Source organism: Microcaecilia unicolor, chromosome 2 (assembly GCF_901765095.1).
Source record: "Microcaecilia unicolor chromosome 2, aMicUni1.1, whole genome shotgun sequence".
NCBI lineage: Eukaryota > Metazoa > Chordata > Amphibia > Gymnophiona > Siphonopidae > Microcaecilia > Microcaecilia unicolor.
In genome coordinates, this window is record NC_044032.1 from 430,681,066 (window position 1) to 430,708,303 (window position 27,238).

Here is a 27,238-nt window from a genome sequence, read left to right on the forward strand (position 1 = left end):
GTGTTTCACTATATCTATGCTGCAGAAGCTGAAACTGCTTCTCTCATAGAAATACACTGTGCCATTTTTGGACAGCCTAGTTCTCTGGAACCACCAGCCTGATCTGGCCCATTTTCACACTCAATGTGGCTTTTCCCCATGTCAAATTTGACCTAAGCAGACATTCTCAACTCCCTGGGTAAGGTTTTTTTCCCATCCTCTGTTGGGTTGGGAAGAATAAAAATGGTGGTGGTGGTCTCCATATGGGCCTAGTCATTCATATCTTGGGTTAATAATTGTGATCCGCTCAGCGAAAAGGGTACCAAAAGTGGAGTTACAAATAACAGAGAGAAAAAGCTATAAAAGTTTAGAGGGGTAAACCTGGGCAACTTTCATTTTTGCAATTTCATCACAGTCTATACAAAACATTGTCAAAATTTTATCCATAACATCCTATGGATTACAGAGATATAGCCGTTTTTGCTATTTTTCCAAAAAAAACATATATTTTTTTTCATTGATAAACGTTTCACATTTTTTAATTAGTCCATATCCAAGTCTTAAATTTTGCAGGATTATGCACTTGATATCCCTCTATCTTGAGTATAAATAGTCACACACCCCACTTTTGGTACTTTTTCACTCAGCAGGTCACAACTATTACCTTAGCAACTGCATGCTACAAAGATGCCAGGTCTCACTTATTTGGAATGTGTCACACTAATCTGAAGGTTTTCTCACTCTTACACTCTTTGAGCTTCCTCTTTTATGAGCCGATGCTCAGAACTCCCGCACTATAGAGAACAGCGCCAAAACTTAGCTCCCCAATGCTAACAGTATGCATGATGTGAGACCAAAAGTAAAGGGGAGGAATGACCCTGGCAGATGCGCAGAAGAGTATTGCGGTAAGCACATCTCTTGAGCTTCACTTCCTGGTTTGCCTGGACATGCACACAAGTCGGCACCATTCTTCTGCCTTTTTAAATATAAATTTTTCAAATTTTTGTTTCACTTGAAAGGCTTATTTTTAATTACAGAAAATAGGTGCCAATGTGTGTTTTCACTTTCAGGTTTGCTCGGGCCCGCACACAATTGTTTTTCACTCCCAGCACATAGAAGCTTACACAGCTTCCTTCAGCTTCTGAAATAAATCAAAACCGGCAAATTTTAAGCTGGAAAAAGTTAGAAACCCTCTCTTCAAACACCCCAATGCCAGCTCTGGGGTTAGGTTTCCAGCAGTAAGGACAGAGTTTGTTTGTGCACTGTTCTCTGAACATTACGAGGGAATAGCAAAAGATTTCATTTACATCCGTTTTACTACATTTAAATAAAATTTATGCTAATCTTTGGCATGGCCGTTGTTTCCTGAGCTGCAGCTCTCTGAACATTATGCACAGATTAACTCCGGCGCAAGGTCAGCGCTAATCAGCTCTAGCGCCAACATCAAGTTCTGAGAATTGGCCCATTAAAGCCTTAGGCCAAGATGCACTAAAAAATCGTTAAAGCCCTTCCCTTACCGATTCCCTTAGCGAATTGGTAAGGAACGGGCAAGCATCAAGGAAAAGGAATGCAAATGAGCTGCTCGTTGTAGCTCACTTGCATTCTCTATTCCATCGGTAAACAGTCGGCCAGTCGAGCATGCGCAGAGCAGCCAAGCGTTATGCTGGCTGCTCTGCGCATGCCAAATACGCCTCTGTGCCGTCCGAAAGGAAGACGCCGGAAAGTGCAGTTGAGGACGTCCATCCCAATAATAAAAACGTCCTTTTTGGACGTGCTTCACTCAGCTAAGAGACCTTAGAGCCAATCACAACATATTTAGTTGCCGGCCGAATGTTTACCAATGAAACAGAGAATGCAAGTGAGCTACAACGAGCAGCTCATTTGCATTCCTTTTCCTTGATGCATGCCCGTTCCTTACCGATTCGCGGCACAGAGGCGTATCTGGAGTGCGTTTTTTTTTTTTTTCAGGTGGACGTCCAAAAAGGACGTACCTGATGACATATTTTTCTTCCGACTTGCCCCAACGAGAGGTGTAGACCTCCCGTTAGGTTTTTTCACAGTAAGGGGATCGGAAAAAAATCATTATAATAGCCTTGCAATAGCCTTTGGATCATCTGCATTCCGTTTTCGTTAGCTGCTACCGTGATTGGAAAATGGCCTTTAGTGCATGCCAGGGTTTACTACTTGCTCGTTAATGGCTTAAGTTTAGTGCATCTGGCCCTTAGTGCCAGTACATTACTTTCATGAGATGCAAGCCTAAGAAAAGCCAAGGTACCCAACCAGTAGAAAGAGCTGAGCACACCTTCCTGCATACTGCCTTCCACTGCTTTATCCCTTTTCCTTACACCTACAAGCATGTGTACTGTGTACACACATGGAGGCTCATTTTCAAAGCACATAGACTTAACAAGCACCACAGTGTTTCAGCCACTGAGTGGAGAGCAATTTTCAGTCAGCACAGAACATTTACTCATAAGCAAATATTTTATGCTTTTTTTTTTAAACACAATATTACAGTTAAATCCTTCTAGATTTATAACCCAGATACACCATCTAAAAAACGTTCCTTTTTGGTACTGTTCACACCTTTCTCATGCTTACAGTGCACTCCATCCCATGTTCTCAAGCACATATTAAGGCAGAAAAAAATTATGTACAGCCTTGTAAAAATTGGCATACACAGGTTGCCGAGTTCTATTAGACTCAGGTTTTCCCTTCCAGCTTCCAAAAAAACCAAAATAAAAACTTGCTTGGCTTAGAACAGTGTCCTTCTTCTGCTAGGAAGCTTATGAGAGCTAACAGAAGCAGGCAGATAATACACTAGCATCACAAGCCCAGGGGGGCTTTAACTCTAACGGACCAGCCAGGAACTTTTGACTAAATCACTAACCCTGGGGGAAACAGTAAATGGTAGTAATTTGGGTAACACTGTCTACTTAAACTGTCCTACTAGGAAGCATAATAAAAAGCTGTAAAATGGGATGCCAAGGCTGGAACGCTGGAACATTTTGTCACAATATTTTTTTTTTCAGTGCGGAAGAGAACTGGAGGGCTGCTCCTCGGTTCAGCCACGTAGCAGCCGATCTTCTCAGCCCCTAGATTCCAGCAAAGGGTGAGGAGGGGGGAGGGGGTTCTTCCGAAATCTCCCTCTCCTCGAATACAAAACAACGGGACAGCGATGCTTCCAGACCACGTTTTCCTTAAGAACCAGGACGAGGAGAGAGAGAGATCACAATCGTTTCCTCTATGCAGAAGCCTGCGAGATCAGCCCAGCAACAGACGGGATTAAAGCGAGCCTGCCAGCCCTGCACTCACCCAGCTCTGTGGCTTGTTGCTCAGCTTCACCTTCTTGTTCTGGCCGAAGATGTCCATGGCAAAGCGGCCCTGGCAGGATCTCGATCCTCTCCAGCAACCACCAACAACGCTCAGACCTGACCTGCTCTGCTCAGCTCTCCGCCACTGGGCGGAAGTGAGGCGCAAATGAATGAAAGTCACTGTCACGCCTATTTCTTCCCGGCGCCTCTGGGACTGCGAGACTGCGTAGCACAGGCTGCTCCTCCTTCCTTCCCTCCCTCGTCAGCTGTCTGTAGAACACTACACGCTATGCACACACAGAGACACGTGTATACAAAAAACCAATATACGTAGGTACCACGGCCGGGGCACTTCCGTCTGACTGGCATGCTGTGCAACAGTGGACAACACTATATAGAGGCCTCACAAAGCTCCTCACGCATACTGCTAACCTTTCCTATTCTATAAAGCATTGTGGATCTAGAAAACTTAAGCGTTCACAGCTAATCTTCTATATATCTAAAAGGCACCTCCAATCTTCTATATATATAAAAGGCACCTCCAATGTTCCAATGAAGCCTCAAGCCGCAAACTTTAGGCTCCCGAGATATCCAGTTTGGCCTGCAGTCAGTGTAGCTCCGCCCTCGCGTCAAAACGCGACCATATCAAACATATAAACGGCGAGTGACCGTACTCACACGCAAATGCGCAGTAGAGACTTCCCTCTCTGTCCCGCCCCCGCGTCAATACGTGATGACGGGGGTGGGACAGAGAGGGAAACTGCGCTCCCCCCCCCCGAGGTCGCCGCCACCGGTAACCCCCCCACCTCGAGTCGCCGCCGCCACCACCCCTCCACCCGAGGTCGCCGCAACTGGTGCCCCCCCACCCAGAGTCGCCTCTGCTGCCACCTCTCCACTCGCCCCGTCTCATCGCTATTCAACTTACATCTCCGCAGCAGGCAGATCAGCTGAGCTGCCGTTGGCCTTCCTTCCCTGCCTGTGTCCCGCCCTCGCCGACGTTACGTCACACGAGGGCGGGACACAGGCAGAGATCGAAGGCCAATGGCAGCTCAGCTGATCTGCCTGCTGCGGAGGTTTAAGTTGAATAGTGATGAGAAGGGGCGGCAAACTCGGGGGGTACCGGGGGCGGTGGCGAACTCGGGTGGGGCGGACAGCGGCGACCCACCAGCCCATTTTAACGGGCTCAAGGGCTAGTCTATATATATAAAAGGCACCTCCAACGTTCCAATGAAGCCTCAAGCCGGAAACTTGAGGCGCCCGAGATAGAAAAGGCACCTCCAACGTTCCAATGAAGCCTCAAGCTGGAAACTTGAGGCACCCAAGATATCCGGTTTAGCCTGCAGTCAGTGTAGCAGCTGGCATTGAAATGGACCTGGTCCCCAGCTTTTGATGCCCAACAGAGTTTGCCGTGCTAAATAAATTGCTTGGACTTTCCCCGGTAGCCGACCCATGGTTCCCATTGCCACAGGTGACTGCCTGAGAGCGAGCTTGCCCCATCAAATTTCTGACTGGGCAGGACTTTAATCACTCAGGTTCTCATCCATGATTATTTTAAATGCCACACATAGCATTTAAAACAAATGCCAACTACGCTGTTTAAATATTGACATAGTTTAGCCTACAAAATACAAGTCATGGGGGAACATTGTAGGGACATGCATAAACATCGAGAAGTATAAACCTTTTTCAGTAGAAATGAAGTTCCAGAGCAGAGGTCTACAAACTACAGCCCGCCAATCAATTTGATCAAGCTTGTGACAAACCTAGAACCTTTGCAGAGAGCAGTTAATAATGTGAACCTCAGGGATGTGTGCAGTACGTTTTTTCTAGTGAAAAAGGTGCCGGTACTCAAATGCCAGACTGCCCTTCACGGAAGGGGGTGATCACTGAGGCACCCACCCCACAATAACCAGGCCCCCTGCAACCAGTCACAGAATCTATGACAAGGCAGAATTTGTGTGTAGAGTATGAGCTCTTTCATTAAAACTTGGGGACAATTTTAGCAGGTAATAGAAAAGGTGCCGGTACTCAGTACCCCCAAGTACCCCCTCAAAAAAGCCCTGGATGTGTGGAAAGCAATTTCATAACAAGGTGCCTCATTTAAGAGGGCAAATAGGTGCCTATTTAGGTGCTACTGTACAAAGACACAGAGGTGTATTTTCAAAGCACTGAGACTTATAAAACATAGTAACCTATGGAACTTTGTAAGTCTAAGTGCTTTGAAAATGAGCCCCATTGGCACCTATGTATCTTTATAATATATAACCTTAATCGACAGAAATCACACCTGCCTTGCAGGCACGAACATGTACACCAGCTCTTCAGCATGTGTACATGCCTGCATCTACATTATTCACATATTGTGATAAAGTCACCTCCAGGATAGTTGGGTTAAGGCAGTTTCAGTCTGAAATACAAGTCCCAGAAGGCATTGCAGGCAAGGAGCTAAAGGGGGAGTTGAAGAACCCGGACTGGACTCCTAGCTGCAATCAGGGAAGACATGGGTGTAAGCTGGCAGGTTGTGTAGAGTGGCTGCCACTAGGCAGAAAGAGAGTTGGGAAACCCTGTGTGCAGGAACTCATCATTGGTCTCCTTAGTCTAATGCTTAACTCAGCTGGTTTGGGGTGTGAGGAAGCTAATGGAAGGAGAATGATTGGTTGTGGTAGCTGAAGCCAGGGATTGATTAGGCAGGTGGGAAGGAGTCCCAGGAGGAGAGTGGAGTTCCGTTCAGTTCAGGAGAGAGAAGCAGAAGGAGAGAAGCAGTTGCAGGCTGAAAAATCCTTAGGCAGGGAGGTCCCTAAAGTACTGAAGCAGGCTGAGATTCCTTGGGTGAGAGGAAGTCCCAAAAGTATTGAATTCACTGTGAAGCTGATGCAGGGGAAAACCCTTGGGTAGAAGGAGTCCCTAAAATATTGAACTCTCCTGAAGGTAAAGAGGATAGAAGGTAGAAACTGCTGCTGGGTGACTGAACTGTGATGATGAACTGAAAGAACTGTTTGTCTTGGGAATTGAATTACTGTTTATTGTGCATTGGATAAAGACCCCAGACTGGAGCCTGTAAGCCCGTATTGAATCCTGGTATGTGCTATGCTGCTGTTGGAACTGTGTACTAGAAACCTGCATGGAATAGAAGTCCTTAAGATTGAAGTTACTGGTGGACATCTATTTCTTCATTGTGCCGGGAGCCTGTGGCTGGAGGAGATTGTTCTATCCTTGGCTGTACAAGAGAGGTGCCTGGTTACAATATACACAAAGATTAACATATTTTATTATCTATAGCGTCTACATTCAGTGTGGTAGAAGTGGGTAGGAGAGGCTCCTGCCCACTTAAACCACATTGAGTAGACTGGCCGCCAATATTCACAGCATTTAAACAGTCAGTACCACTGAATGTCGGCTCTGACCGCCATGGCACTACCTATGTAGAGCTGGGGCAGCCCTGGAGCACAGCTAGGTAGAAGTTGGCAGGTATGCGGGCATCAGCTATATTCAGTGGTGGTGTCCACATAGCTAAGTGGACAAGCTAGGTGCCTTTTGTGCAGTCCTATTTGCCTATTTAAGTATCCAGGCACCAACACTGAATATGGCCGGTACCTGCATTGCCTGGTGTCTGTATAACCTAGAACCTTGTGTGAGTACTTTGATAAACAGATCGTAGGATTTTGTACTCTATGATTGGAGTATTTCCCCTGAGTGAACAGCTTTGTTAATAAGTAATTAAGGGGATATGGCTGCTGCCAATTGGGAATCCAAGGTGGGGTTGTCAGAAGAACATATTTCTGAACTATTGGGGGGACTCGCTTATTTTCAGATCCACTGCAGCAACAGATTTGTGGTTGGGAAGACATTTATAGAGCACAAAAAGCCTTAATAAGATCCGAGTTACATTCTGTAGCACTAATTGAACATTGCCACTTTCCATGTGGAGGAGACGTCATGCCATGACCGTGCACATTTTTTAATATATGCGAGGACATCTATGCATGATGGACAATCTATGTTGTGTATTTTCAATGTCTCAGAATGTTTTGTTCAGCTCTTTGCAGTCATTTTATTTCTACACGTTTATTTTCTGCATTTTCAAAATTATGGAGATGTCTATATTTTTTTCAATTATATCCCCTTGATTTTGGATATTTAATGCAAAACATTCAAAGTCAGACTGAGACATCATATCATAAATGCTCCTCCACATATTTTATTAACTCCCATTTCTAAGCTAACTGAAATCTTGAATCCCGTTTTGTGGACGCAGAAAGGCACAGACATGCCACATAGCCAGACATTACGATGAAGGCAAATGACTTGCAGCTTTAAACAACCAACTGTTGGTAGCCACTTTGAGTCAAGCATCCAAAAGTCATTTATAGAAAAAGGCCCCAGCTTCCTACACCAACCACTTATTTCAATTTTTACCACATTTGTAGTGCAAATTATACTCTGCAGTATTTCACAAGTACACAGAGCAAGCATTAATACGCATCCTGCCAATATAATATTCAGCCTACTTACATGAGAATTCTTTCTTAGAAACAGAACAGGAAGCCACTATTTTTGAAATTCTTTTATTTGCTCCTCAAGATCAGTCCTGTTTGGATTCCATTTGCCCAATGCAGTTTATGTCACTTCTGACATCAAAGTCAAATATATGTGCGTGAGCCCAATATTCAAAGGATTTATGCTCCTAACTTTGAGAGTTATGTGCCTAGAACTCCTAACTTAGCCTCTTTGAAAGTTTACTGAGTTCCTAAATTTATACTCGAAATTTTACTACTCATATTAAAGGTCATACGCTTGATTTTGTAGGTTGGTTATCTGACTCTAATACAGGATTGTGTTTGGTTTGGAAACAAATTCCTTGATCTGATCATTTTTTAATTAGATTTTTTTCTGAAACTATCTTTTCCAGTTAAGCTGCTTGAAAAGGATAAAGCCATTAAAGTTCGTTATACACGATTTGATCCTTCTGCCCTTTGGAATGAACTTGAATCCTATTTGACCAGTTAAGGCTCTACTGATGTTACGAGTCTTGGAATTCTTGCATACATAAAACACTTTCCAAATTACCTAATTTGAAATCTGTTAAGGTTTTGTACTGAAACAATTCTTGGTATACTGAATCATTAGCTCTTCAGAAAAGGACTTATAGAAGAATTGAAAGGCAGTGGAGAAAGACTAGGGAAGAGTCTTATTATAACCTTTGGTGTGAAAGTATCAGGAATTATAAAGCATCAGTTTCACTGGCCAAAATTAATTTCTATGATTTACAGGTACAGCAGGCAAGAAATTTTTCTAAAGAGTTATTTTGAATTTTTAACAAGATAACTGATGTGAATACTGTTAGTTTTGCATCTCAAACTATGCAACCGTCTATGGATAGTTTTGCTCTTAATTTTTTTTTTCAGTCCAAAGTGCAGAAAATTAGGCAGAGCTTTCATACTGGACCTGATGTACGTTTAAGTTTTAGTTCTAGAGTTTTTGGAACTCTTGATGAAGTCCCTGCAGATAGATCTTGGATTTCCTTTTCTACTATTTCTATAGATGTTGTTACAAGACTTCTGAATAATCTTTCTAAGAAATCTTGCAATTTAGATAATTGTCCATCATATCTGTTGAAATCAATTCCTTTGAACTTGGTAACTTGGTTAACTGAGTTAATGAGATGATTTTTGAGGGAGGGAATTTACCCTTCCTCTATTTCTGGTATTGTTCTTACTCCTATTCCAAAATCTACTTATACAGATTTATCTATAGTGGATAATTATCGACCTGTTGCGGGCATTCCATGGATTGCCAAACTTTTGAAATTCCTGGTATATCAACAATTTCATGAATGTATTTTTTCAAATGATTGTTTACACTTTACACAACATGGTTTCTGTCATTTACAAAGCACCGAGACCTTGCTTCTTTTTTTGACAGCACAGATGAAAGACATTTTGAGCAAAGGGGGTCAAGCTGCTTTGTTGCAGTTCAACATTTCTGCAGCATTTGATGCTATTTGACCACTCTTTATTGCTTCATAAGCTTGCAGAACTGGGTATTGGTGGTAAAATGTTAAAATAGTTTACAGAATTTGGGGGCAAGAGGATATATTCAGGTCATAAGAATGGTGATTTTTCTGATCCCTGGCTGCCTGGATGTGGTGTTCCTCAGGGGTCACCATTGCCCCCTTTGTTATTTATTTATGACATTTATATCCTACATTATCCCAAATAGGTTTGAGTTCAATGTGGCTCACATTATAACAGAAAAAAACTGAAAATCATTCCTAGTTACATAGAACATATAGGGTCAAATCCAGATAGCATCAATTATAAAGTCAGATTATGTGAAAAAACATTGTGATATTCAGAATAAAATGTGATGGAGTCATGAGTGTTGCAGCCTGTAGTTTAGATGTTGAATTGGTTGCTTCTGTCATTAATAAATGATCTTATCAGGTATGTCTTTAGCAATTTGTGAAATGTGAAATATTCAGCAGTGTGACGCAATTGCTTAGGCAATGAATTCCATCTCTTAGTACACTGATAGGAGAATCCAGCAGTGTGAATTGTTTTATATTTAATTTTATTGCAGTGAGGGAAGTGTAAGACAAGGAAGTCTCTCGAGGATTTCTTAGTGTTACGTGTTGGCATCTCAATAAGGTTCTGCATATAAGATGGAGATAGGCCATAAATTATTTGATAAATGAGTACACATAAATTGAATGTGATGCATGCATTTATTGGAAGCCAATGTAATTTAAGTAGAAGTGGGATCGCTTTAGAGTAATGGGGAACTCTGAGTACAAGGCAAGTTGCCGTGTTCTGGGCTGTTTGTAAGTTTCTGATTAATGAGGTTTTTAGACCTCCATAAATGGCATTGCAATAATCAAATTTAGATAATACTAGTGATTGAATTAGGGACCTGAAAACTGAATTTGGAACTTATGGTCTCAATATTTTTAATTTCCACAGTGATATGAAGACATTAGACACTACTTTGGATACTTGTGGTTCAAATGATAATTGTTGATTAATAGTTGTTCCTAGGATTTTCAGACTGGACTCCAATGGATAAGTTATATTGTCGATAATGAAGTTTTTGGAAAGTATTGGATGATAAGGGTTTGTTATTAGTATTAAGATCTTAGTTTTCTCTTATTGAGATTCAATTTGAAATTGTTTGCCCAGGTTTCTATTAGGTCTAGACCAGTTTTGATTTTAGTTATGATTTCTTTGATGTCATTAACAAAAGGGATATAAATTGTGACATCATCGGCATATATGAAAGATTGAAATCCATTTGATTCAAATATATTACCTAAGCATGCCATCATTATATTAAATAGGATGGGGGAGAAAGGAGATCCCTATGATACTCCTCAATTCGGGGACCAAGGGGCAGAGATAAAGCCAGTTTGTTTTACTTGAGACGAGAAAACACATAAACCTTTGGAGTTCATTACCCATATTCCAAAGCGGTCTAAGTAGGATGTCATGGTCAACTGTATCAAAAGCACTGGACATACAGAACTGTAAAATAATTTTTCTACCCTTACTCAGTTCTGTTCTGAAGTTTGCTGTAAGCATAGTGTAAGAGTGTCTGAAGCCAGATTGGCAACTATGTAGGATTGAGAAAGAGTTGAGATAGTGCATAAGTTGTTGAGCGACCAGGCCTTCCATCACCTTCACCAGTATTGGATTGAGGCTATATGCATGTAGTTTGGGACCTTATTCTTGCTGGACTGGGGATTCTAGGGAATAGGGATCAAGATTATTTTGCTGTTATTTGAAGGGAAAATGCCTTGAGATAATATAAATGATAGATTTGATTGTAGGCATTGTATGAATAAATCTGGTGCTGATTTTAGGAGGTAGCTAGGGTATGAGTCAAGTATACATTGAGAAGAGGCATCGTATTTACGTAAATAGTGTTTGACTGAGTCTAATGATGGTTGAGAGAAAGAAATCCATATTCTGTCTGCTGGAAGACAGTTGTTTCTGTGCAAAGTAATTCACCAATTGGACAGCAGATGGAGCTAATTTGCTGCCAATAGTTAATAACTGGGTATTTTTTTAAGCTGTTGACTAAGGCATAGAGGGTGTCTTTTAGTAAAGTTTAGCTCAAGTTATCTGCAGCAGGGCCCATAAGAATAAAATGGGCCCTGCTGCAGATAACTCAAGCTAAGCTTTAGTAAGAGACCCCCAGAGTTCTCTAGCATTAGAGAGAATTGTCCTATATAATTAGCATAATATGACGTTTTGGCTTTTTTAAAATTTTGTTTTGTATTCTTTTAAGGATTTTCTCCAATTATCAAAATTTGTTTTAGTATTTGATTTAGACCATAATCTCTCTAAGTGTCTGCAGTTTCTTTTTGCTTTGAGAATATCCTCGGAGAACCAGGAGAAAATTTTCTTGAGGGGTCTAGATTTTCTTTTTATTGGTGTTATTTCATTCAATATTGTTGTACCTAGGTTGTCCTATTTGTGATTGAAATCACAACTAAGTGAAGTTGTAAGGAGTGTGTCATAGGAAATTTTGGTCCAAAATTCTCCAGTTGATTTTGCCTCTTGCTTTGAAGATGAGCTTTTTGTTCTTTACGACAGCATTTGTTTTCTTTCCAGTTGAGTGTGAAACTTAATTTGTAATGATCTGACCAAGGTGTTATGTGACCATGATACTTCGGAGATGTGAAAATTATTGGGGTCTGTGAATCTATTTGCTAGAATGTCTAGTTGATGACCTTTGTTATGAGATTGGGTGTTTGTAAATGAAGATGGAAGGGAAAATTGCCAAGTATAAAGGAAATTGAAAAAGCTTTTGGTAGTAGAATCGTTAGTTTTTTCTAGATGTAAGTTGATGTCGCCCACCAATATGACATTGTCTGAATTGGATATGAATTCAATGATCTCCTCCTCCACTTTAGTCCAGTTTCCCTGTGGGCAATGTAGTAGGTTGATTTTTGGACAGTGATTTATCTGTGATGTTGCAGGAGACAATTTCTAAATTAGGAGATTGCAATTTTAAAATTGGGTTAACTGTAAAGAAAGATTTATAAATAATGGCTATTCCTCCACCCCTTTTGATAGTACTAGAGAGGTGGTATATCTTATAGCCTGGGGGACAGATGTCATGAAGAATAGGGCCTTTTGGAGAATGCAACCATGTCTCAGTGATTAAGGCTAAACTAAATTGTGCTTCTCCTATGCAATCTTTGATAACATCAGCTTTCACGTCTCCTAATCTTCCCTTTCTTCTTCACCGGCCGTCTTGGCCTACCACAGCTACTCGAGGGCTGTGCAAGGACAAGGTCACCACGACAGAGTAATGCGCACCCCTCGGCTAGAGAGTCATCTATACATGGCTGACACATCCTGCTTGTCCTAGGAGAAAGTGTATTTACTTACCTGTAACGTAGGTTCTCTGTGGACAGCAGGATGTCAGCCATACAACCCACTCTCCTCCCCTCATAGCCAATCCGGCACGTGCTATTGAAAAACTGGAGAAGGAAGGGGAAGTACAGGTGTGTTCCTAGCTATAGGGGAGGGGGGCAACTTGACAAATGCTCTGAGGGTTAAAAAAAAAACCCCTGAGCTATTAGAGAGCATTTTCCATCCAATGGGAGCCATCGGATGACATCACCCTAGTGGCATGTACCCTAGTGGCAGTGGTAGATAGGAGTCTAAGTTATTATAAGAAGGTACAATATTAATTAGTTGGGCTCAGGATTCAGGGGAAAGAGAGGAGAGAAGATAGGAATCTATCTGGAAGTTATGGGGATGCTGGCAGATATGCCCAATGCCCCCTTCTGTTGAATGACTGTGAGAAAAAAAGAACAGGATAGATTGACATGTGTCCTCCCTTATACAAGGGGTAAAACACTGGGAGAGCAGTTGGCACCAAATAAATTTCGTGAACCCCATGAAAAGAAGGTGAAGGGGGAACACCTTATGTGTGGGAGGTGTCAGTTATGTAGGCTAGTGATGGTAGGACCCAAATGGTTAGTACCGGGAACGGGGAGGATATTAAGGCCAAGGGACATCACAAATTGTGATACTAGTAACATGATTTATGTAATAGAGTGCCCTTGTAAACTAGTCTATGTGGGGAGGTGCACCCGCTCTATTAAGACACATATGACTGAACACAAATCTTGAATCACTACTCGCAATACTCAGGCACCTCTGGTAGATCACTGGTTGCAAAATCAACATACAGTAGAAGATATCAGATGGAGAATAGTGGAGTATGTACAACTGGGTAAGGAAGGAGGCTCAATAGGTAGATTATTGAATTTTAGAGAACAATGGTATATATACACATTGCAAACAGTGACACTGGCTGGCTTAAATGCCGAGCTGGAGTGGGCATCGCTTATGTAAATGAGTTAGCTAGGACATAGCTATTACTGAGGTGCTACCAGAATTTGAATACATTGATATATGTCATTGCTGTAATTATAATGCAGGATCCTGTCATGTGCGTTGAGATGTTTGCCATTATAGTAGACTTATGTCTGGTCAACTTTGATATGGCATAATGTAACTATATTTCCAAATATCGCTTTTTCAAAGTATGTATGTGGTTTATATTGATGCAGGGCAGCTGTTGGGCAGCATCCTAAGGCATTATTTTGTAGTATCCCAAGAAGCACTTACTCATACCTATATACATAGTGCCCACCCATATTAGCTCTGGGCCCACCCAAAAAAATCAGGTCTGGCTACGCCACTGGGTTGTGCAGTAGTATCTCTACAGGCATCCACAGTAACTGGTGCCATATAATCAGCCATAGCTGGTGCCATACAGGCAGCTAGGGTGGCTAGTGCTATATAGACAACTGCGGTGAATGGTGCCATACAGGCAGTAGAGGTAGCTGTGGTAACTGGCAACACACAGGTGGCCACTGCATCTGAAGTCATATACTTGCATGCTGCAGCTGAAGCCATATCTACCAATGCTGCATGCACTTACCATAGCCGACATATGCCAGAATGCTGACTCTGATGCCCTACTTATGTTTCAGTTGTGTTTTTTGTAGTGAAAAAGGTGCCGGTACTCAAATGCCAGGCCACCCTTCAGGGATGGGGTAATCACTGAGGGATCCACCCCACAATAGCCAGGCCCCCTGCAACCAGTCACAGAACCTATGACAAGGCAGAATTGGTGTGTAGAGCCTGAGCTCTGTCATTAAAACTTGGAGTCCATGGGTTGATTTTAGCAGACAATGGAAAAGGTGCCGGTACTCAGTACCCCCAAGTACCCCCTCAAAAAAAGCCCTGTGTTTACCACAGCCAATGACATGAAGTCAGCTGCTGACTGGGATGCCACATAAATGTTCATCCAATGTAGCACAGACAGCTGGAACATCTGATGCCATTAAGGCAGGATTGAAACTGTGCCATACATGTAGCTTCCATAATTAGGCCATACAGACATTTGCTAGAACTGTGCTATACAAGTAGCTGGTGCCATATCTAATCCTGCAACAGTTGCACATATCTTGATGACAGAATAGCTGTGCTACACAGCTGGCTACTAGAACAGCGCTAACAGCTATATAGCGTGACTTAAGTTGCGAATGCAAATCCAGTCATATTCTGGATTTGCATGCGCAACTTAACTAACAAGCCAATCAGCACTGATAATTTCCACTTTCTCTGAGCACTCTACCAGAACCCTTATCCACACTCTTATCACCTCTCGTCTTGATTATTGTAACCTGCCAGTGGCGTACCAAGGGAGGGGAGGTGGGGGCAGTCCGCCCCAGGTGCACGCCGCTGGGGGGGGTGCCGCGCGCCTGTTGGCCGAGTCCGCTTGTTCCCTCCCTGCTGCTCCCTCTGTGCGGAACAGGTTACTTCCTGTTCCGGGGCAGAGGGAGCAGCAGCAGGGAACGAGCGGACTCGGAGCCGACAGGCACGCGGCAACCCCCAGCAGGTAAAAATGCACCCAGGGTGGGAGGGTGTAATTTCACCAGGGGGGGGCGCATCGGCGATCTGCCCTGGGTGTCAGGCAGCCTAGGAACGCCACTTCTCACCGGCCTCCCTCTTAGCCATCTCCCTCCTCTTCAATCAGTCCAAAACTCTGCTACGTGACTCATTTACACCAAAGTCGCTATGCTCACATTAGCCCCCTCCTTAAGTCACTTCACTGGCTCCCTATCCGTTTCCGTATTCAGTTCAAGCTTCTCTTATTGACCTATAAGTGTATTCACTCTGCCGCTTCCCAGTGCCTCTCCACTCTTGTCTCTCCCTACGCCCCCCTCCTCGGGTACTCCGTTCTGTAGTTAAATCTCTCTTATCCGTCCCCTTCTCCTCTACTACTAATTCTAGACTCCGTTCCTTTTGTCTTGCTGCACCTCACGCCTGGAATAGATTTCCCGAACCTGTGCGTCTAGCCCCGTCTTTGGCCGTTTTCAAGTCCAAACTTAAAGCCCACCTCTTTACCACTGCTTTTGACTCCTAACCATTACTCACTTGCCCTGTCCTTATCCTTACCTCTCTATTCCCTTACCCTTATTGTTCTGTCTGTTTACCTGTCTTATCTAGATTGTAAGCTCTTTGAGCAGGGACTGTCTTTTTGTGTATGGTGTAGAGCGCTGTGTATGCCTTGTAGTGCTATAGAAATGATAAATAGTAGTAGTAGTAACATGCAGTTATCAACACTAATTGGCATTAATTAGAATTCACATGCAGAACTGTCTAAGTGTATTCTATAACACGATGAAAGTAAATTCTCAGTTGCATAGTTGAAAAAGGGCATGGCCATAGGCGTGGAATGGACAGGTCATGAGTGTTTCTAAAATCTATGCATGTGGTTACAGAATACACTCAGTCCATGTCTAATTTAGGCATCAGCATTTACAGTAAGTTTTACTTGGCATAACTGCCTGCGACTAATTTTAATCACTCGTATGGGCACTTGGCATATTCTATAAACCATACAGAAAATTAGGCTTATTCTATAAAGTACACCTAAATTTAGGCATATTCTATAGAATAGAATCTAATCCTATATAACTAACATGGAATGCTAGGACATGTAGCCGACTGTTGAAGATAAAGAAGAAATTGGGCTATTTCAGCTGCACAGCACAGCTGATCATGCAATTGTATAAGACAGATGGTTGTTGTATCTATCAAATACCAGTACTGAGCAACCCATGTGGTTGCTGCAGGTACAGAAAATAAGTGGCTGGTTAAGCTGAGTAGAACTGGCTGTTGATGCAATTATGGAATGAGCCAGTTATTGCAGGTATGCAAACAGTGACTATTGCAACTACACAACAGAGGTGACGGTAGCAAGAGCAACATAGGTAGATGTTGTATAACAGCTAGACCACTAACTGCTTTAGAAGAGCAATACAGGTGGAAAAGCTAAATACAGTTAACTGAATTAATGACTGACTGCTGCTATGGAAATGTTGTTTTTGATGCTTTGTTGTTTTCTTTTCTTTTTCTCCTATAGATTTAAAGTTAGATTGTGAGCCCTTGTGGGCAGCTGAATGAAACATGGGTATACATCTGATTATAATTTGTTTGGTTTTTTTTTCTATCTTCGTGTCTTTTAATCTAGTTTTCTGCTGTCCTTTCTGATAATAGAGTTCCATTTCTTAAAATATTATATTGTTTTTCATTTTGTAAACTGCTTTGATATGACTTTTGGAAGATGGTATAGAAAATATCTAACAAATAAATTAACAAAATGAGCATTTATAGTCCTCTTAACCCACACAGCTCAAGACAGATAACAGTAAGTCTAGACGTGTATATAGATTTAGAATAATATATCTTTATATATCAACAGTATATAGATATCCTAACTGTAGAATGATTAATACAAAATCTTTTGGAAAAGCCAAGTTTTTAAATGGTGTCTAAAGAGGGATAAACTACTAACCTTTTTCAGTCGACATGGCAAGGCATTCCAAGCCTCAGGGCCTCTGCCCATAACAGTCCGATTTTGGTTGCTTGCAGGTGACATCTATTTATGTTGGGCACAGTAAGTCATACATCTTGAGAAAAATCAAGAACACCTCAATGGATTATATAAAGATATAAAATACCCAGGACTGAGACCATATAAAAATTTTAAAAATAAATGTCAACAGTTGAAATTTGATACTTGTTTTCACTGGTAACTGATGCTTAACTAAATATGAAGTTACATTTTGTATCTTCTGAATTCTCTAGGCCCAGCAGTACAATATTGCAGTAGTTCATTCGAGATAAGCTTGATCAATCAGTTGTAAATGCTGGGTGTCTATGAAAGGCTTAATATGACAAATCATTTTCAAGTCATAGAACATCTTTATTAATTTACATGCTTTTCCATATTCAGCTCGAATTTATAAAAAATACCTAAAATGTTTATCTCAGTTTTCAAAGACACTTCAATACCAACAAGCCTGGTGAGATATTGGGCAATTCTAAGAGTCATCTTCCTACCCATAGAACATGGTTTCATCAGGATTTATTTTTAAGCTATTAATTAGCATCCATTCACATATCTTGTCAATAAAAATTATTCATGAATATACAGGTTTTGTTGAACTGGAAGGAGTTCACATTTTTGTCTGAAATAATGTTAGAAAATTGCCTTTAGTTTACATAAGAGAAATGTGCTGCTCTTAACTTTTTCACGAACCTTAGGAGAATGCCAAATCAATGTGAACTTAACTGTTTATTTGTAGTTGAGGGACCCTATGAAGAAACTTCTCTAGGCAAGATGCTAGTGACAATTGTTTTCTTTTCCAGTTCACATGCTACATAAAGAATGATTTACACCCCTGTTTATTAAGTCGCACTAGCGGCTGGTGGTGTGCTAATTTCAACAAAGCCCATTCACTTTGAATGGGCTGTGTCAGCATTGCCGCGTGGCTTAGTAAACAGGGAGGTTAGTTAAATAAGAAGACATCAGTAATTGTTCTCTTTCTCTTATCAATGGTTGAGAAAACATTTTCTAAGACATGTTTTTCTGTCTAGAAAACCATCTGTTTTCAGCTAATTGTTAAAGTCTCTTCTTTTGTTATTTTGCTGATCTATTGATTTCCTTGAATAGAACTGAATGTTAGCTGACTCTCTGATGTAAGCTTTTTTTTTATGTCTATATAATCTTGTGCACTGTTTTAGTCAATACCAAAAAACAAGAGAGGATAAAAGCTCTTCAACCTCTGAAGAGAAATATCTCCAATCAATGATCACAAAATACTCACAGAGCTACCATACAATAAACATCAATCAGCACTAATGAAAAATATGTGTACATATAGTGTGCTCATACAACCTGAAGGACTAACACCAACCAATCATGTCTCTTATCTTCTGCCCTTAATCTTCCAATCATTGCACACTTTGTTGAGAAAAATGTTCTGAATACTTTTTACTTTTTAGTAATTGTGCTCATTTTCACTGTCCAGAGTGAATGGTAACTGTGCTCATTTTCACACTTCAAAGTAAATAGAAGTATTTAAAATATTAAACAACTTATCTTGAAAATTGTTCTTGGGTTCCAACATGGACCATGTTTTGCATGCCGCTGTTTCAAGGTACCCAACCAACAAATCTTTCCATCTGTGTTAGTTAGTGAGTTAGTGAGTGACTAACACAAACGGAAAAATTGTTGGCTGGGTACCTTAAAACAGCAGCATGTGAAACATGGTCCATGTTGGGACCCAAGAACAACTTTCAAGATAAGTTGTTTGATATTTTGAACACTTCTATTTACTTTGAAGCGTGAAAATGAGCACAGTTACTAAAAAGTAAAAAAATATAAAGAACATTTTTCTCAACAAAGTGTGCAATGATTGGAAGATTAAAGATGGAAGATAACAAACTTGATTGGTTGGTGTTAGTCCTTCAAGTTGTATGAGCACACTACATATACACACATATTTTTCATTAGTGCTGATTGATGTTTATTGCATGATAGCTCTGTGGCTATTTTATGATCACTCTTTTAGTCAGACAAGAAGCTTATGAGAGGAAAACTGGCATGATTGTCGGTAGTCGGTCTCAAACTTTCTTCTTGCTAGCAATTTATTTCTCTGAATAAAGGAGAATTTTAAACGACCACTCTTCTTTGAAATGTTAATGAAGCAGCCTGTTACCACAGTTTCCACAAGGAATTTGCATGGAGGAAAAATCACCAGTATATCATGTGCATAAGAATAGTATAATAGGTTTAACAATCTCAAAATCTGACCCAAACTGCTCAGGTAGAGGTTGGATAAAATAGGTGAAAAAGGGGAGCCTTATGGGATTCTTTGTTTCATAGGCCATTCCACTGATGTGTTTTTTCTCTTTTTGATAGATTACTTGAAACATCTTGTTTCTCAAAAACCCAGTGAACCAAGTCATTTCTGCACCAGCTATTCCTGCCTCAGTTAATCAACATCACAATGCATCATGGTCCAATAGGTCAAAAGCTGCTGATAAATCTAGTTGCATGATCAATACTGCCTCATCTTCCCTTCTTCTTTCTATTTACTATTGTCAATTTCAAAGAACTGAAGTTGGAAATAAAAGTGTTGGCAGAGATGGGAAAAAAAGTTTAGTTTCTGAGAACTTTATCACTGTTGCAGTAAGGAAAGGTCCTCAGCCAACAGGACTCCAGCAAGCATACAGCCCCACCATTCTGGTCCCTGCTGACCTGACAGACCAGGGATTGTAGCACAAAGCAACAAAGTAGGAAGGGGAAGAGGGCAAGTAGCAGAGGTCAAGCTGGACAGGGGAGGAAATTGGAAGTGGGAGAGAGTGCTGGAGAGAATGGGTGGCATGGTGAAGAGGAGAAGATATTGTGGGGATGATAGAAAAGAATGAGATGGGGAGATGAAAGGCTGAGAGAGGATGAGGGATATATGAGACTGGATGTCTTCGTTCTTGAAAGACAGGTGTTAAATGGTGAAGGGACAGGGAGAGGTACTAACCCATAGACTTTTAAGATTAGTGGTCCTGATTCTTCTCTGTATCATTCTTACTATTCAATATCACCATTATCTGGATAGCAATAGTGCTTGCCACTCTATCCAGATATTTAGCAACGATCACAATAAGGATACCAGTGTTGAATATCCAGATTATCTTTAACCATCAGAATCAGTTTTTAAAAATGCTGACCACAGCAGTTAAATATGAGGCCACACATTTCTAGCTGGGTGAAAACAGAGCCTGACAAAAGAGTGCTCCAGTTATGGACTGGAGCAGGGGTTCTCAATCCAGTCCTTGGGTCACACGTAGCCAGTCAGAATTTCAAGATAAGCCACAATGAATATACATGAGAGAGATTTGCATGCAGTAGAGGTAGTACATGCAAATTTAATGTCATGCACATTCATTATAAATATCCTGAAAATCTGACTGGCTGGGTATGTACTGAGATTCTCTAGGCTGAAGGGATATTTTATAGTGATTGTCATTTTGCCATTGTGTAAAGGAACAGCCAGTGCTGTTCCTTTGTGCAATGGCACTATCAACTGAATTCAGTTGATAGTGCCATTCATAGGCGGTCGATGGCCCAACTGTTTGGGGAGGCTAAAGGGGGCGGGTTAGGGGTGGGGCCAGGGGTGGAGCTTAAATCCATAATTGTCTGATAACACACAGAAAAAATAAATAAATAAAAATAAAAGTCACAATTAATACCTTTTATTAAATTTAGTTATTAGATATGTATCATATGTCAAAGAATAAAGTGGTTGCTCAAAGCATATTCTAAGCACAATCGCTCAACTGCAAAACACTATGCACAACTTTGTGCAAAAACACACTCAGAACCTTACTGTACCATAAATATTACACTGGGCAGAACCTAATACACCAATTTACCACCCATACGGAAAATGCAGACCGTCAACAATATGAAAGAAGGGATCATATCATCACAATTCTCATGTAGAGCCACAAAAAACCCTAATTCATGTTTAATGTGGGATAAAATGCCATAAATAAGTAAATAAATATAAACTTTTAATGTTGAGCACCTGATTCTCAAAGTGGACATATTCCAAACACTATAATGAAAATAAAATGATCTTTTCTACCTTTGTTGTCTGGTGACTTTTTCTGATCATGCTGGCCCAGTATCAGATTCTGCTGCTATTTGTCCTCAGTGCAGGTCAGGAAGTCATCCTCGTTAAATATCTCCGTGGCAACCCAGGACACCTCCAGCCAACCCCCCCTGCTCTTCCAGCAGTAAGGTAAACAAACCATAAACCAATTTCTACAACTGGTTACACAAGGCTAGAGGGCTTTCACTGCAGCTCCTGCTGTGAGGATGGAGGTAAATCAACAATTTAAACCCCTCAGAGCACAGCAGGGGAGGCTTAGCCTCTCCAAGCCTCTTATACCGGGCGCCTATGGTGCCATTGCATAAAGGAACAGCAACAAGGTAAGTAGAGCCTCTACTTAGAGCCCAGGTGTTTTTCTGTGATATTGGTTTAAGGTGAGTTGGTTTCCGCTAAATCGAGCTAAAACAGAAATACTGAACTTGAGTAGAAGGGTGAAAGGACTCACATCCCAGGGTTTGAAATCAATAAGGTTTTAGGGGTGAGGCAGGAAAAGATAAATCTAGGGATTATAATGGCAGAGCATTTTGATTTAGAATTACACGTATGAAAACTGATCAAGTTAAGGTTGGTGGAAGGACTACGCAACCTTCCTTCAGGTAGTGATCCTTTCTTTGGCAAGTTCCTCTTTAAATTATTGTAATATGCTATTTAGGGGCATTTTTACTAATGGGCAGTAGGGTTTTGCACATACTGTGCGTTAACAGCAAAATTTAACATGCAGTAAGTGCATTGTCCTGCCCTTACCGCACAGAGCAATTACCATATGAGCACTGCTTTACAAACCTGGGAGAAAGGAGAGAGGTAAAAGGGAAGGGTTTGAGAAGAAGATAAAGGAGGAAAGAGATGGATAAAGGCAAGATGAGAGGGAGGGTGAGGAAGAGGAGAGATATAAGAGGAGAGGACAAAAAGCTGAGAGAAGGATGAAGAGGAGATGAGTGGGAAGGGCCAAAAATGAAGAGAGTAATATGTAAGAGAGAAACAAGGAGGGAGAGGTAGAGGAGAAGATGCAAGAAAAAGGTGAAATATGAGGGGATTATGAAGTAGTGAGGAAGGCTGAGAGAATGGGGTGTAAGAAGCAAGGGGTGTGTGAGAGAGAGCAGGAGGGGTGGGAAAGGAGAATGGAAAAGTATAGGTAGGATAAAGAAAAAAACAAAAGAAATGGAACCTATAACACACAAAAGAGGATGACATGATTGAAAAATCTAGAGGAAATGGTGAGAGAATAAAATGAGTAACAGAAGAAAAATGTAGAAATCAGAGAAAAATTGGAAAAAGATATAAAGAATTAATTAGGAGAAGCTAGAAAAATGAACATAAGTGTAAATAAAACGATATAACTATATTGCAGTCCTTACTTGTTTGGATAGGTATCCAAGTACTGGCACTGAATATCAGTAGTACCCATAGAACTTCTGGCTCTGTCCCCAGACTGACCATACTACGCCAGAGAGGTCAGTATTTTCAGCATCATTATCTGGAGAACACTGCCAAAAATCAGTGGCTGGCCCCAGTGAGTAACAATTGCTTGGGCAGGAACTGTTACTACCTGTATAAATGCCACTAAATATTGACCCTCTATTCAGGAACAGGAATTTACTTACCGCTCTCTATACAGGAAATAGTGCGGGCTACCACAGCTACCTGGCGGTACTTTCCACCCCTAGCACGCCATCATACCTGGTGGTAATCGGGCAGTGCCACACACTGCCCTGTTACCTCAGGGTTAATGCGGGAGCCCTTACTGCCACCTCAATGGGTGATAAGGGCTCCCCTCCCCCCCCCCCCCCCCCCCCCGAATTGGCCACACGGCAAGTGCTTTACTTGCTGCCCGGCCATTTCCTGTAGGAAAGCAAGACTCCCTTTTACCAGCTGCAGTAAAGGGAGGCTTTGGCGCACATGTAAAACACACGCTGACACCTGCGCTAGCCCCTTTTTGCTGCAGCTTGGTAAAAGGGGCCCTAAGTGACTTGCCCAGGGTCACAAGGAGCTGCAGTGGGAATTGAACCCAATTCATCAGGTTCTCAAACCATTGCATTAATCATTAGGCTACATTTGCCACACCAGAATCACTAGTGCAGCTTTGTAAAAGGAGTCCTAAGATTAGTGTACGTGTCATTGCCTGCTTGAGGGCTAGTATAAATGTTAGCATGTACTTTCTGCAAGTGGGCCTGTAAATTTAAAAATGTTATAGTCTACATACATGTATGGACTCTGCTCACACTCCACCCACACTCTAACCTTCTGCATATCCACAATTAAAGTAAGTGCCATAAAAAAAACTTACCCGTACATTCATGCTAGTGAATGAGGTAATTTATGTTGTGCATAAGTGGCTAAAATATTGGCCTTAGTGCCTAAAATTAGGTAGCTCCATATGATATTACCCCCAATATGCTTATTTACATCTGGAAATGAAAGTCATCCAGTCCCAGCCCCACTTACTTGTTTTTTGTTTGTTTTTTTTAATCCAGAGAAATCAGTGGAATGTAAGAGCAGAAAGATGGCTGCATAGGTCTATCAGTGACTGAGTGTTACTATTATCCAGATCTGTGATTAGAGTTGGCTAGAGGCAATAGTCCTACTGATTAGCTGTAAGCCATCATTCCTGTTGAACAAACCACTGGAAAGGATCTTGTGTGTCATTCTACTCTGATTGAAGGACCACCTCAACCACTGTCACTTCCACCAGAGAGGAAGATAAAGAGCAATGTTGCCTGGTTACTGTTGCCAAGGAAACCTGACTGGAAAGATTGTACCTGTCCACCAACATTGGAAGTTATTGGACTGATCCTGTGCAGTTTCGGTACTTGGATGCTAAGCAGGGCCAGCTCTAGCCCTGGCCAAATATTTGCAATGGTGCCCAGCCTAGTCTTGATAAAGATTAAGTCAATAGGGGTACATGCCTGCTTTTGGTACCCCACTCCATACTACCATGTGGTAAAGGGGAGTAGAATTTGTCTCCTCCCCACAACTTATGTGATATCTCATTTCTTCCTTCCCTTTTATATATTCCAGGCTCTGAGTCACTGGCTAGCCTGGAATAGAGCTGAAGTATGGCTCAATCATAAGGGTTGCAACAGAAGTCCAACAGGGTGAAATCCTCTCCTGTCCAGTCATCCTCACCACATCATCCTGCTCCCATTCCCCATCCCCATTGGCCAGCAGCAGGAAAAGTATTTAATCATGCCTTATTCTTCCAGCAATCTCTAAATTCTCATCAAGAGATTGGCTCTGCAGCAGCAGGACATGATATGTGGTTAAATGCTTCCCCTCAACATGCATCTCTCCTGGATAGGCATGAGGAGAAGGATCAGGAATGTAGGCAACATTAAAAACTAGAAAGCCATGACAAAGAAAGACTATCGGGCTCATTTTTGAAAGAGAAGGACGTCCATCTTTCGACACAAATCGGAAGATGGACGTCCTTCTCACAGAAACGTCCAAATCAGTATAATCGAAACCCGATTTTGGACGTCTCCAACTGCAGTCCGTCACAAGGATGTCCAAATTTCAAGGGGGCGTGTCGGAGGCATAGCGAAGGCAGGACTTGGGCATGCCTAACACTTGGATGTCTTTGACCCATAATCGAAAAAAGCAAGGACGTCCCTGACAATTGGATATTTTCACCCGGACGTGTTTTTTTTACGAATAAGGCACAAAAAGGTGCCTGAAATGACCAGGTGACCACCAGAGGGAATCAGGGATGACCTCCTGTTACTCCCCCAGTGGTCACTGACCTCCTCCCACCCTCAAAAAAACATTTTTAAAAATATGTCATGTCAGCCTCTATGCCAGCCTCAGATGTCATACTCAGGTCCATGGCAGCGCATGCAGGTCCCAGGAGCACTTTTAGTGGGTACTGCAGTGCACTTCACACAAGCGGACCCAGGCCCATACCCCCCTACCTGTTACATTTGTGGAGGAAACAGCAAGCTCTCCAAAACCCACCACAAACCCACTGTACCCATATATAGGTGCCCCCCTTCACCCATAAGGGCTATGGTAGTGGTGTACAGTTGTGGGTAGTGGGTTTTGGGGGGATTTTGGGGGGCTCAACACACAAGGTAAGGGAGTTATGTTCCTGGGAGCATTTTATGAAGTCCACTGCAGTGCCCCCTAGGGTGCCCAGTTGGTGTCCTGGCATGTCAGGGGGACCAATGCACTACAAATACTGGCTCCTCCCATGACCAAATGGCTTGCATTTGGACGTTTTCGACATGGGCGTCTTTGGTTTCAAAAATCGCCGAAAGTCAAAGACATCCATATCTAGGGACATCCAAATTTAAGGATTTGGACGTCTCTGACGGTATTTTTGAAATGATAGATGGACGTCCATCTTTTTTTGAAAATACAGTTTTCCCCACCCCTGCATTTGGACATTTTGCAAAGACGTCCAAATCGCATCTTGGACAATTCTTTCGAAAATGCCCCTCCATGTGGCCTATTTAGTCTGGCCATCCATACTAACTACTAAGCTGTACAAGCCCTTCTTTACCCTCAGAGATCTTCAGTACTTATTCCATTCTTTACTAAATTCAGATACAGTACTCATGTGAACCACTTCTACTGGGAAGGTCTTCCACATGTGATCCAGATGTCACTGATAACCCTGTAAGTAATGTGATGAAATTTGTTTATGCCTTTCAGAGGTGGAACTGCCCTCTAAGTGGCATGAACAGATAATTCCCTGAGCTGTTGTTAGTTTTTTTTTTTTTTTTGGGGGGGGGGGGGGGGTTAAGCTGGGAAGTAGCTAGGTAGGTTTCCTTAGCTTATTAAATGATCTAGTTTTGGAAAGAAATTGTCTTTTCCCTCCCTCTCTTTTTTTAATTTATTTTTTTATTATTATTTTTTTGTCACCCAGCACAGTAAGTAGTTTAGGTTTGCAAGACAGGGCCAAATTACTCTCCTGGTCTCACGGCAAAAAAAAAAAGAGAGAAGGAGATTCCACTTTGGGAGAGTAGGGTGACAAAGAAGCCATTCTGAGCTCTAATAAGGAATTCTACAGTGTCTGTAGACGGAAAACCCTGTGAAGCACACAAAGGGAAGGACCAGGGACAGGACAGCCTCCAGTGTACAGGAACAGAAGTTAGCCGCAGAAGAACAAGCATGGATGTGTGCTTTTACTTTTGGTTTTGCTCTAAGAAGCACAAATGTTTGTTCCTTCCCATCTGTCTTTATAACTTGGGGGAGCCTCCTTCCACTTGCAGAAGAAGACAAAACTGGGAGTTAAATGTGAAAAGTTGACAGGAAATCCTCTCCTCAAAACCTTCTATACTGCCCCTGATCTGGTGAAATATTTTTGGCGTTATAGGCCATCATTTCCTTCTATGCATTGCAGCACTTCCATTTGTGCATTGCAAAGGAATATTTACTGGCCTCACTAATATCCATTTAAATACATTTCAATGCAATTTGCATCCATTAACACCTGCACTCAAGCCCTCTGAGCATTCAGTACACAATAATGTGATGGACAATTCAGTCCAATCTGACCTTAGGACTTCCATTCCAAATTCCCCATCCATGCAAGACACTGACAATGGATAGGAGGACCATATAGATGAGCTTCACATTAAAGATCTTTGGTCCACTCAGGGACTTCCCTTCACATAATTCTTCTGGAGTTACAGACCATTTGGAATGTTCTAAAGGCTTTCAGAGATCAGCTGTTCAATCAGATAATTCTTGTCCAAACAATCAGGTTGCAGTATATTACCTCAACAAGCAGGGAGGCAATGTTTCATACCTCCTGTGTCAAAAGGGGGTTGGGTTGTGGTGATGAGTCTGTGCTCATGGTACTCAGAGCCATATACAAGGTGGGGAAAGACAACAGCCTGGCAGACCTCGCAAGTAGTCTCTGAATGTGGGTGTTGCCTGGAAAGATCTTCTTAGTGTG

At 41.8% G+C, this 27,238-nt stretch overlaps 1 protein-coding gene across 1 annotated transcript in view; it reads right to left on the reverse strand.

The window, feature by feature from the left end:
• Positions 1 to 3,462, reverse strand: part of PAPSS1 (3'-phosphoadenosine 5'-phosphosulfate synthase 1) — a 222,783-nt gene extending 219,321 nt beyond the window's left edge. The window contains exon 1 of the mRNA XM_030190780.1: positions 3,295 to 3,462. Coding sequence (XP_030046640.1) covers positions 3,295 to 3,351 — 57 coding nt within the window. The 5' untranslated portion in view covers positions 3,352 to 3,462. The remainder of the gene's footprint in view (positions 1 to 3,294) is intronic.
• Between the last annotated feature and the right edge of the window lie 23,776 nt (positions 3,463 to 27,238).